The 12147-nt window shown below is 41.4% G+C and overlaps 1 protein-coding gene across 6 annotated transcripts in view; it reads right to left on the bottom strand.

Annotated features, from left to right (window-relative positions):
• The window catches only part of nf1a (neurofibromin 1a), a 145937-nt gene that overhangs the window by 82063 nt on the left and 51727 nt on the right, over nt 1-12147 (bottom strand). For 4 of the 6 annotated variants that reach the window (XM_030404119.1, XM_030404165.1, XM_030404137.1 and 1 more), the window contains 9 exons: nt 11432-11555; nt 10037-10283; nt 7185-7258; nt 6083-6166; nt 4048-4437; nt 3648-3787; nt 2860-2982; nt 1667-1750; nt 1423-1539 (listed from right to left, as the gene is read on the bottom strand). In XM_030404119.1, the coding sequence (XP_030259979.1) occupies nt 1423-1539; nt 1667-1750; nt 2860-2982; nt 3648-3787; nt 4048-4437; nt 6083-6166; nt 7185-7258; nt 10037-10283; nt 11432-11555 (1383 nt within the window). The remainder of the gene's footprint in view (nt 1-1422; nt 1540-1666; nt 1751-2859; nt 2983-3647; nt 3788-4047; nt 4438-6082; nt 6167-7184; nt 7259-10036; nt 10284-11431; nt 11556-12147) is intronic. The other 2 variants (XM_030404128.1, XM_030404155.1) reach the window with 1 other exon arrangement.

Below are 12147 nucleotides of genomic sequence, written 5' to 3'. Positions count from 1 at the left end.
CCTATGCGGTGCTGTATGTGCAGACTCCCGTGGCCCAGTGAATTTGCATGCTTGTGTATGGTGTTTGGAAGTGGATCCCCTTTTGTTTTAGGGCTTTCTTGATCGCGTTATATTCCTTGCGATTTTTAACTATCTCCGACGCATAATCATGGTCGAAGTAGATTAACCTTCCACCCACTTGTATTTTCCTTTTTTTCCAAGCTTCTCTCAGTATCAACTCCTTGGTGGTGAACTCCAAGAAGTTGACAACAATGGGTCTCGAGGGTGCATTGGGTCGTGATCTGGGAGCCAGGGTCCGATGAGCCTGCTGTATTTTCAGGTCCATGTCCTGTGATGCTGGCAACTCGCTTTTAATGAACTTTTCTACGAACTGCAGTATCGAGTTTCCCCCTTCTCCCTCTGCCACTCCAAAGATGCGTATGTTGTTTCTTCTCGACCGAGATTCTAAGTCTGTTAATTTTTGCTGCAGGGATCTTTGTTGTTTGAGATATGTACAGAGCGTCTCAGTTGCCTCCTCAGTCCATCCCTCCACCTGCTCCACCCAGGACTCTGCCTCGTCAAGGCGGTCTGACAGGCTCTGCACTGCTGTTGCAAGATTATCGAGTTTCCCACTGACTTCTTGCCTCAGTTGAATAATTTCCTATTTCTGACTATCATTGTGCCCCTTGATATCATTTTTCAGCTCATTAATTGCCCTGATGATATCTCTGGAGTCCATGTTTGTTTCCGGGATTCCTCTGGCTTGCTGCCGCCGCTCAGCTATAAGTGCTAGCTTGAGCTGCTGCACTGGTGCTAGCTTTCGGTGTCGAGTTGTTTTTTTCTTGCGCTTTTGGCATTTTTTCTTTTTTTCCCTGGTCTTTGGTGATTCTTCCCCCACTCGTCGGGCCCTTACTCTAATAAATCTGAAGTTTAAGAGTTGTTAGACCAGTAATTTTTACTAGACCTGGGAGAGCGACTCCACAGTACGTCTTACTCCGCCATCAGCCAAACCGGAAGCCCGCTGCATGTATGGTTTACAGTTACCGGGTTATTACAGTGCATGTAAACACCATGAGTGAATTCTACTCTTCTGCTAACAGCCCTCTGACGGGTTGTCCCATTGCTAACTGTCAAACTAACTTATTCGTCTCAGAAAACTGTGTGTACACAAATGTCTGTACTGAGCTACATGATTGGAAGGACAGGTAAATGCTCTGCTTATCATTCTAAAAATATAAAATCAGATTTTGAAGTAATTTGGTAATTAGTGGTATTCATGATTGACCATTCCTCATTTACACCCCTACCCCGCACACAACTCCGTGCCCACATAAATATATTCAGATAGTTGCCCTCCACTCCACTATGAGGGAAAAAACAGAAGGTGTGCTCCATCAAATGACTGTCAACAGTTGCTAAGGGTTAGTGCAAGTGTGTTCTTACTTTAGGAAGAGCTGAGATTTAGCCTCCATCAGCTCTACTCCGTCTCCCTCCTCTGGCTGCAGAGGAAGACCAGCTAAAAGAGACACTACTGCCTCCATACTGGCCTGGTCCAGGTCCCTACACACACACACACACACACACACACACACACACGCACACGCACACACGTGACAACAGTGAGGAGGGAGCCCTTTCAGTTCCTAAGAATGTATTAGTCGACTGGAGCACATAAACAGGGCTGTACCTAGTCAGACACTTGATGTCATCATCAGCAGCTTGGTTGGAGGTTCCCATCACCCAGTCAGTCAGATACTCCACCATCTTGTTCCTATAAACAACAGAGGAAGATGAAAGCATGGATAAACCTTCTAAAAGGGGGAGGGGGAAATAAAATAGTGTCCGTGGGACAAGTGAGGAAAACACTTAACCTTATAGCAGGGTTTTCATCTGTCACTTCTTCCTTACCCAGTGATGTTGATAGGTTTTTTGATATAGTGAGTCCCTGGGACCAACAGGTGGTCATTTGAGTGGGTCCTCGAGAAATTTAATGGGTCCCCAACAAAAATTATTTGACTTCTGACAAATTGTTGAACTCATAATTTAAGTTATATGGTTATAATTATGGTTATACTATATGGTTGATGAAAATGTATCTGAAAATAAACAAATACATTCAGAAATGTAAAACACTGCCACATCTAGGGCTGCCCCCTGAAAGTCAATGAGATGGACTGAGACTGATGTTGTCAGTAAGAGTACATCCCAAAAACAGGACAAAACATGGAAGCATACAAAAATGCAGAGGGATAACACCTCAATAACAAATTATATGTAAGGTAACCATACTTTACTTTTAAATTAAGCTGCTGCACTAGTTAAAAAAATCCTACTGACACCATGTGCTGGTGGTTAGCAAATTAGGGGCAGCAAATCCTAATCTGGCCTGGGGCATGAAAATGTGTAGCACTGTTGCTTTTATCACTGAACTATCAGAGGACAGTTATATACTGGGGACTAGCAGTGTTGGCAGGAGCCATGATGTTTTCCTTAGCGGGCAGAGTTAGCAGAGTTACAGCATTATTTTTGGTGACCAACTCAGAATACATATAGTGGTGCCCTCCAAAATTGTTATTACAGATTCAGATTTGTTAAAACAACTGGCTCTTCGCACTTCATGTTTACTTAATTTGCAAATGTTCAAAAAAATGTGAGTGTGTGACACCTCCACCACAGCTCAACCCTAGGGGAAACACTGTTCTACATAGTGAAGCCCAAACATTACATTGTAGGAACAAGAAATACACTCTTCTGACTGGAGGGTCTTAGTCAAAAAGTATCATGGGCAGCTGGTGTGGAGTAATCAAGGTGACCTTATAATTGACCTGTAAACATCCAGAGGGATGTATGTATGCCTAACAATCAGCCGTTGTCACTGACCTGAACTTCATCTCCTGGCAGAAAGACAGGTCATCACGTCTCTCCATCATCACCTCCACCAGCTGGCATAGCTTTGTTTTGATCTGGATCGCATGGACAACATTGCCAAGGATGCGCACGTACCTGGTAGATGGAGCACAGGCCGGTACACCTCAGATCACTACCTTCTGTCTTTAAGTCATAATACAATGAAAACTGCCTGTCAGCATGTTCGCCAATTTTCCACAAGTTCTGGTATCTAAAAACATTTATGTTAAGCGCAATAAATTCAAAACCTGAGTAGGCTTTCTATTTCAGTCATTCACTGGTGTTTTAAACACTAAATGTTGGATTTCCAAATGTTCCTTTGCTGCTTCTATGTTTTGACTAAATGATAATTTTCAACTCCAGTGCAGAATAAAGTTGAATTATTTTATTCTATAGGAATTCAAAAATAGATGACATTTACAGGATGTTCAAAATGTCCTGGTCATTTTTCTGTTGGTCAGATGACAAAATAATATGAAGGCAATTTTTCAACAGAAGACCAGCAACGAGGCAACACTGTTCTTAGTGTATCATTACAACAGCAAACAGTCTGCAGTCCCAGCAGTCACAAAAGGGTGTTGCCAAAATCACCACATCACAACTTATCAATCATAACCTTTTAATTTCGATGCAGATCTTCTGCCTATTTGATATCAGTGCACTGCACAGAGTCTGAAGGAAGACTGGACACAAGTTGTAGCAATATAGGCGAGCACTGCTAACTCCACTGAGACAGATACTGGGCCATTGGGAGTACTAACCTGACCAAGTTGAGCATCATAGTCTCGATGCTGGCCTGTCCCAGGTGTTCAGAGCTGCCCTCAGTGTGGTTATCTAACAGGTTCTTCATGATGGCTATGGTCTGCTCCACAAACTGGGTGTTAGTGTCGTTGATAGGGACCTGGAAACAAGAGAACCACCGAGTAAATTTCACCTTGAAAAAAACTGGGTTAATATTTGTCCACCAACAATTTCACAAGTTTATACCATTTGTACTAAACAAATTCAGTTCAGTAAGTGTACACACACAAGGAATCTGACTCCAGTTTTAAGTTACTCTTAATGTACTTTCACACAATTGCAAGCCAAACTGTGAGTTTTCAAGTATTGAAAACTAATTTAAATATTCATTTTCATAAGAACTTCCATAGCACTACTCACCGGTCCCTGCGTGTCAAAGAACTTCCCAATGCTGTTCCTCAGCTTGTTGAAGAGCATGGGGTAGAGGGCTGGGTTGAGCTCCAGCCCCAGCAAGTCTTTGACGTTAGTGCGAACATGGAGGCCGACCCTGTCGTGGCCACAAACCAGCAGGGCCAGCAGCCGGTCCAGGAAGCGGCTGACAGGTGTCTCACTTGAGGCTGATGAAGAGCAGGAGGAAGCCGAGGTCACTGGGTTGGACACATCACATGGGCCCATGGAGATCATGGAGTGTTTGCGCTCACTCATAGGGCCCATAGGTGGGCTGTAGGTGGCTGGCCCTGGGGTGCTGCGCTGCTGGAGACATACACCACCCAGAGCACACAGGAAGCCCGTCATGTTGATCCACTCCTGCTGTGGGGGGATATAAAAACACTTAAGACCAGGAGCACAATACCTCAGTATGACTCAATATGACTCAGTGTGTATTATTCTACACTGTTTCTTTGTGTACACAATGCAGTTTCACACATTCAATCACAGCTCTACCTCTAGACCAGTGTTTTTCAACCCTGTTCCTCGGGGAACACTGTCCGGCATGTTTTAGATGTTTCCTGCTCCAACACACCTGATTGAAATTATGGGCCAATCATTAAACTCTGCAGAAGCCTGACGAGGAGGCATTCTTTTGAATCAGGTGTGTTTCGAATATGGGTACCCAAACTGTCGCCAACTTAGCAAATGTCATGCCAAACATGGTTTCTTTTAAGATTTCTTTAAACTTTTTGAGCTAGTTTTTCTTTTTCTTAAGTATATATTTTTTGGGCTTTATTGATAGAACAGCTGAAGATATGACAGGAAACAGGTTGAGAGAGAGGGAGAGTGACACGCAGCAAAGGGCCCCAGGCCGGGACTCCAACCCAGGGCCGCCTTCTAAAGATAGAAGTTCAGTGTGCAGGTGGATTGGAGAAGAGCAGCAGATGATCCCTATTATCAGTGTGAATGCTGCATGCATCACAGTTTTAGCTTTAAGGCTTTTTAGTTTGTCTTCAGATTTAATAATGGGTGTGTATTGCTAAGCTACAGTGCGTGACATCATCGCTAGAGTGGAGAGCAGCTGGAAAAACTGGAGAAAAACCTTTTTTTTTTTTTTTGCCTTTCTGCCTTTTCAGCTTTTGAAAAATTCTGTTTTTCTGCAGATTCTTCATCATTCATTCCTATAGTTTCATGCATTTCAGGCAAGTATTTTCCATTATATTCAGCAGATTTCCAAAATCACTTAAGCCGTCAGCATTCACACTGTATATTCGCAGGAAACTTGTCTGTCTTAAATTATTTAACTCAAATACTTAGCTCTATTATTCCACTTCCATTAATCACCTCAAAGAGTTTACAAAAATCAGTTTATAGAGGTGTACAGGTGTACTTTAGTACATGCAATATCTTTAGACTGATAAAATTAAACAGGTAATGGGGGAGCTTTGGTTTCTTTTGTTATTAACTTGACATTTATATAATATGATTGTAATGTTGCTTCAGGCTGCAACTGAACTCTGATGTTTTTTCTGAATTTAACTCACTGCTTTCCTGAAACATCCCATTTCACCCTCACACCTCCACCTGCTGACCTATGAACTGCAGGACCTCCTGCTTTGTGTCTACCTCTCTCCCTGTGTGTATATTGTGTGTGTCTATGATGAGTCTTACTATGTCTCTCCATCTCCTTTTCAATTGTTATTGAGAATTTCATCAACAATGAAATTCAGTTTGTGTATTTTAATCTCCTGTGTTCGAGCACTGTGGTACCATCTGGGACAGGTCATAAAATGGTTAAGACAGGTCTCTTAACGGCTTGAACTTGGATGAAAATGGATGTTGTGCCAGTTCAAGGGGTTTTAATCTCAAATCAAAGAAATCTGTCCCAGATGAGGGCATTTTACCAGCAAGTGTGATGTCTTTAAGCACACAGCAAACGCCGGACACTCCTTTAAGTTTAAACTGCAGCACACCAGTTTCGCTCAGGTACCCAGGATAGAGATCCCTTCAGTAACATGCTTACCTGCCCATCATCTGCCTTGTTTTTGGGGAAGTTGAGAATCTGCTTGGTAGCCTGGTCCCATTTAGAATACGTGTCCTCCCAAGCCTGAAGATGGAACCAACAGACAATGAACTGGACATCAAAAATAGCGCACAAACAGGCGAAGAGAAAACGACCAATGAAAAATGTTAACCTGACATCATATGAGTAGCAGAACTATAATTGACAGCAAACACAAACATATGCGTGTTTAGAATAAAACATTGACTATCAAATAGGCCCATCTATATACCTGCACCTGGATATAGCACCTTCTCACAAACTCACTTAAATAAATAAAATCAATAAATCTTAAATAATCTACAAATATCATCCAACTGAAAATAGATTGCAGTATATCCTACTTTATTTAATATGTGGCATGGCACTTTATTTAGTTACTCAAATGGTTGAAATGGATCAGACAACAAAGCCTCCGTGTTGTTATTTTTATATTTTTAATTATCAACTACAATATTGTACTGTAAACCAGTGCAACAGATCTATATAACACACGCTGTCATCAACTCCAGTAACATCCATGTTTCTGCTCCGCTCCATGGTCTGTGTGGACTACTGCTGTGAAACACAGGCAGGCAGCAGAGGAGAAAGGCATTAGAAAGCATGAATATAAATGAGGGCAAAAGCGGTAAAGACCCTCACAATAAGCTGCGTTGAAAGGAGTGTGTATAAATTAGGTAAATAACATAAAATATTAAGTTTCTCTCTTTCGGTTCAGGCTGGCAGAATCAGATATCTCTGAAACTGACCAGCTGGTCACCATTAATTGCCAGTCATGCCTCACATGCGATGGGCAGTTAAAACAAAACCTGGCTACAAAACATTTCAGTTATAGAGTGGAGATTTTTCATAAAAGTATGTGTTTCTTAGAAGACTTTAACACACTATTTGTTCTTTTCTAACTCATTCCTCAAACAAATATGCATTGCTTTCTTTATTTCATTTTATAAAACAAATAGGTGAATTCTGACACCACACAAGAATCATCTAACAGTGATCAATGAAGGTGAACCATGGAGGTAACCAAAAAGTAAAATCTGCTAAAGTTTGAGCTGAATGTTACCTCAATGTTTCCTGGTGTGGGGTGCTCTACCCTCCTTAGCAAAGCCATAACCCTCTTCTGCAAGGTAGACCGGCCTGTAGAGACAAAAACCAAACAGGACAGTTCAGGTCCTCAAGTTAGCAACACAGGTAGCACCTAAAGTTCCAGGGGGAGGAATGACATTCTGCCTGTGGGTCCCAACTGGGTATTAGGAGGCATTTAGAGAGAGATTTAATGATACACCATACATTTTACATTCATAATATCCACCTGGCAGTTTTTAACATCCAATATACAGTATGTGTATATGGATGGCAAGTGCCCAACACTTGCAGTTAATGTCTATATTGTTTCTTTTCTACGGTTGACAGATGATCTAAATAACTTTGCAAGGGGACATTTTCTGGCTTTTGCCATGTCTCTACTCAGAGTCTGGTATGAGCTGCCATCTAGGTCTACTGTTTTGCCCTCCAGATCAGTGCGAGGGTTACGTGACTGAAAACTACGAATTAATAGCTCACTTTCTAACGGTAATTTTCCATCCATTTTTAAACATGCTGTGGTCCAAACCTCTCTTAAAGAAGCAAGGACTAAAAGCCTTATCTGAATCCCATTGTTCAAGTTTGGCCCAGTTTCTAAACTTCTGTTTTCATCCAAAGTCTTAGAGAAAACGGCTTCAACTCAGCTTTTAGATTTATGTGTCATAATAACACCTTTGACTAGTTCCAGTCAGGTTTTACAGCATTACATAGCACAGAAGTGGGACTCTTCAACGTAATGAATTACCTCTTTTTAGCAACTGAAAATGGAGAGAGCGCAGTTTTCAATTCTTTCAGATATAAGTGTTGCCATTTTAATCAACTGTCTCAAAACTTGGATGGGCAACAAGGTCACTGTACTTGGTTGTTTTTTTTCTTACCTTTCAGAAGAACCTTTGAAGTCAGCCCTAAGTAATTACACGTCATCTACAACACAAATAGCCTGTGGTGTACCATAAGGTTTGATTTTAGATCCAATGCTATTTACTTTTTATATGTGCTCTTCTTGGCTACATCATCCAACGTCACAATGTTTCATTCTATTGCTATGCAGACGCCACACAGATATACTTTCCGCTGAGACCTGGTGAGCCAAAAAGCCTAGCTGCTGTTTTTAGCTGTCTCAATGACATCAAAAGTTGGATGGCACAACATTTTCTACAACTGTATAACTCTATCATTGAAAATACCCTTGTACCCTTATCTGCCAACATCAAGCCTTGTGTCATAAATCTAGTTGACATGATTGATTCAGATCTTTTATTTGGACCACACATCAAAAAGTTGTCCAGTCCTGCTTTATGCATTTAAGAACCATCTCCAAAAATCAAAGCAATACTGTCAGACCCTGACCTGGAAAAACTTACTCATGCCCTCATCTTTTCTCGGATTACTGCAACTCCCTCCTGTTCGGCATCAGCCAAAAATCCTGTCCAGAATGCAGCAGCTAGGCATCTTGCTGGTTTAAACAGACAACATCACATCACTCCTATCCTAGCCTCTCTTCACTGGCTCACTGTCCATTTTCAAATAGATTTTAAGATTTTACAGATTACTTTTAAAGCTTGTCTCAGTCTTGCCCCAAGTTACATAGTAGAAATGCTGACCCCATATGAGCCTAATGGCAGCCTTAGATTCTTGAGTGGGACCATTCTTGTTGTACCAAAGTCGAGTAAGGGTGACTGTGCTTTTGCCGTCAGCGCCCCTAGACTTTGGAACAACCTACCTGAGGAGTAACGGCTTGCAGAATCAGTGTTCTCTTTCAAATCACTTCTTAAATAACACTTTTATAGATTTACTTTTATGTCATCCTTTTTTAACAGAATTTTCATCTTCCTTTGTTGTATTCCTTTTACTGCTCATAATCTTTTTATTTGTCCTTAATTCCTTTGATGTGATTTATTTTATTCTATTTATCTGTGTATTTCAATTTGCTTTTCGTTCTTCTAATCTTCTTTCTTCTCTGTGTTTTTGTTTTATCATTTTTATTCATTTTACTTGTAAATGAGTCATTTTGTCTTTGTAAACACAGTTTGTAAAGTGGCTTTATAAATGAAGTGTATTATTACTATTGTTATTATTATCATTATTATTATTATTATTGTTTTTTATCTTTATTTTTTTGGCCTTTATTGATAGAACAGCTGAAGATATGACAGGAAACAGGATGAGAGAGAGAGGGGGAGTGACAAGTGGCAATGGGCCCCAGGACAAGACTCGAACCCGGGGCCGCCGCAGCGAGGAAAAAGCTTCTGCACATGGGACGTCTGCTCTACCAACTGAGCTAAATGGCGCCCCATTATCATTATTATTAATAATAACAGAATTATTATCTCAGCTAAGCATTTAACATGTACTTGGAAACATGTACACTGGAAATATTACACATATTTAACAAGCATTTGTAAAAAAAAAAACAGAAAACACTTTATCATCACGAACGAATGTACAAATATAAAATGCTTAGACTGAAAAAAAAATGGCAACTTGTTATTAAAAAACAGTTGTTACAATAAACTGTATGTTCACAAGGTAGACATTGTAATTGGATTTAAATTTTAATTTGCATATAGAAAAAAAACTAACTACCGTCATCAACTACTCAATTACAACTGCTGTCGCCTCGATTACAAAATGCCATGTTGCCTTAGAATGTTTCAAGAAAATCATGGCAGTGTTTTTTCTATAATCCCAACAGAGATCGTGACCTCCTTTGTGGAGTAAAAAGCAAGTTATCAGAGGGTGAGGTTCAGTGCTAAACATTAAGCTAAGGTGTTGTATTCAAGATGAAAAACCTTATCAACTGAAGTTGAATAGGATGAGAATAGCACTAACCTGTTCCCATCATGTTGCTGACAGAGGCCAGTTCACTGAAGGTGGCGTAGTTGGGAAGAATGCTCTGGACAGGCACCTCATCAGCGGCACTGCGGATGTCAGCCTCCTCACAGAGGTGGCGGAAACACGACATGGCCACCAGCACTGCCTCTGTGTCTGGACTCCACAGGAACATGTAGAGACATACCTCCAGCTTGGTCTGCGCTTGCCGGCAGATGGGAATGCCACCGCCCATAGTGGCGCAGTCCTGTAACGAGCAAGGACCAAATCCACTGTGTATCGTTTCCCTTAAAGATAGGATGCCCTATCAAATCCTTTCCTAATCCTTAACTTTCCCAGCAAACACACGACCAACAATCTGCTTCGCAGTCAGTAGCCCCATTCACACTGCCTTTTGAGTGTGGGAATCATGCACCCATTCTCTGTATTTTCTTCTGTGTGACAGTTTCAGATGCAGATAGGAGGGAAAATTTTGCTGTGCTCTGATGCGCTTACTCTAGCCCTTTTCAGATAGAAAAGGCGGCACATTTGCTCCAAGGTAAGGACGGCAATGTGCCGGCCTGTCTGTCTAAAACGGAGGCGTAATATTCCTCCTTTTCCAAAAGCCGCCTCTGAGGTAGGTGTAAACATATGACGTGACGTGAAGCTCGAAGTTGGGCTGTGAACAATGACAAGAATTTGACTTCAAAATAAGAGCTTTACATTGCACCCCAGTGGAGTTTAGAACTGGGTTCTTAGCGGGGGGCTTTTAATTTGAAAGTCAAATTGGCGGCTTGGTGCCCTGTATAAAAACAGCTTGTGTGAATGGATAAGACGGAGGCGCAGAGATGGGGCATGTCAATCTGATGGTGTTCACAGTCTGACAGCTAAACAGATCCTTCACTCATCAAATAAAAGAGAAATGACCTGAAAAGCAAAGTTACGGGATGAAACAACAGTAACGTAGTAACTGATTGTAGCCCCATTCACACTGGCCTTTGAGTGGGGCTTTAGTTGAGATTAACAGGAGGACACCGGGGAAACACCTTGAAAAAAACACCACACAGATGTCAACGTCATCATGACATGTACCGCCATGCCTCTTTTGGATCCGCAGTGCCGGTGTGCAGTATGAAATGACACACTGGTGCAGCTTCATGCCACAGCTCCTTGGTTCAGTGTGAACAAACACATGCAGAGAATTTGCGAGCCTTTGCTGCGAAGATAATACAGAGTCTCTGTGTGAAATGGACTACTCTGCTAAGCCAGTAAGTGACCTACTACAGTGTAATTGCCAATGATTTTCCCAAAGGAGGAATGTAAAATTGGTTCAGTTGATGGCATGTTGCTCATAACCTGCCTGCTGACTCTTTTTGTGACCAACAAAGCAACCTGGTGCGACACATGGGACTGTACCTTGTTTTTGAGCAGAAACTTGTTCCTGCAGATGAGGATCTCCCTCAGCCACTTGAGGACTTCTGTCCCATTAACCATTTGCTGGCCAATCAGTTTGCGACAGATAAGGAAGAGCACCTGTGAACTGAAGTAAGAAGCATACAAGGAGAGAGGTCATTGTCCTGTAAACTCCAAAAATATGTTTAAAACATCAAGACCCATGAATATTTGCCATTTCTCACACAATCATGACATTCCTTGTTGTCTGTTGATGTACAGGTTATATCACTAGAAATGAATACTTTCTACAAAGTCTTAATTCACTCACTAAATACTGATGCACACTTTTTTTATCTGTGTAAAATTGTTTAAAGACAGTGACTCTGAATGTTTTAGAGAAAACAAAAAAAAAAAGGGCACTAGCTATATGCAGTGGTGCACCAGATCCATCCATTCTCACTTAATTGTCCTTATCAAGCATCATGGCAGCTCTGAACATGGTATTGCACTTACAATCCACTGAATTGAATGTTCAATGGTGTGAGAATCGATGGAGACGATGCTCGTTGCCACAAGTGCTACAAGTCTTTTGCATGTAAGGGCGGAAATATGAGCAATCTTTCAAAATATCTTGCAAAAGTACTTCACATACAGACAGAGAAATGCAGTTTTCAACAGCCTAGCTCGTAGTTCCAGTGCCATTTTCCCATCTACCCCAGGTATGTTATGCTAGCAGG

Source organism: Sparus aurata, chromosome 2, assembly GCF_900880675.1.
Source record: "Sparus aurata chromosome 2, fSpaAur1.1, whole genome shotgun sequence".
NCBI classification, from domain to species: Eukaryota; Metazoa; Chordata; class Actinopteri; order Spariformes; family Sparidae; genus Sparus; species Sparus aurata.
This window is presented reverse-complemented; position numbering and strand designations above follow the sequence as displayed.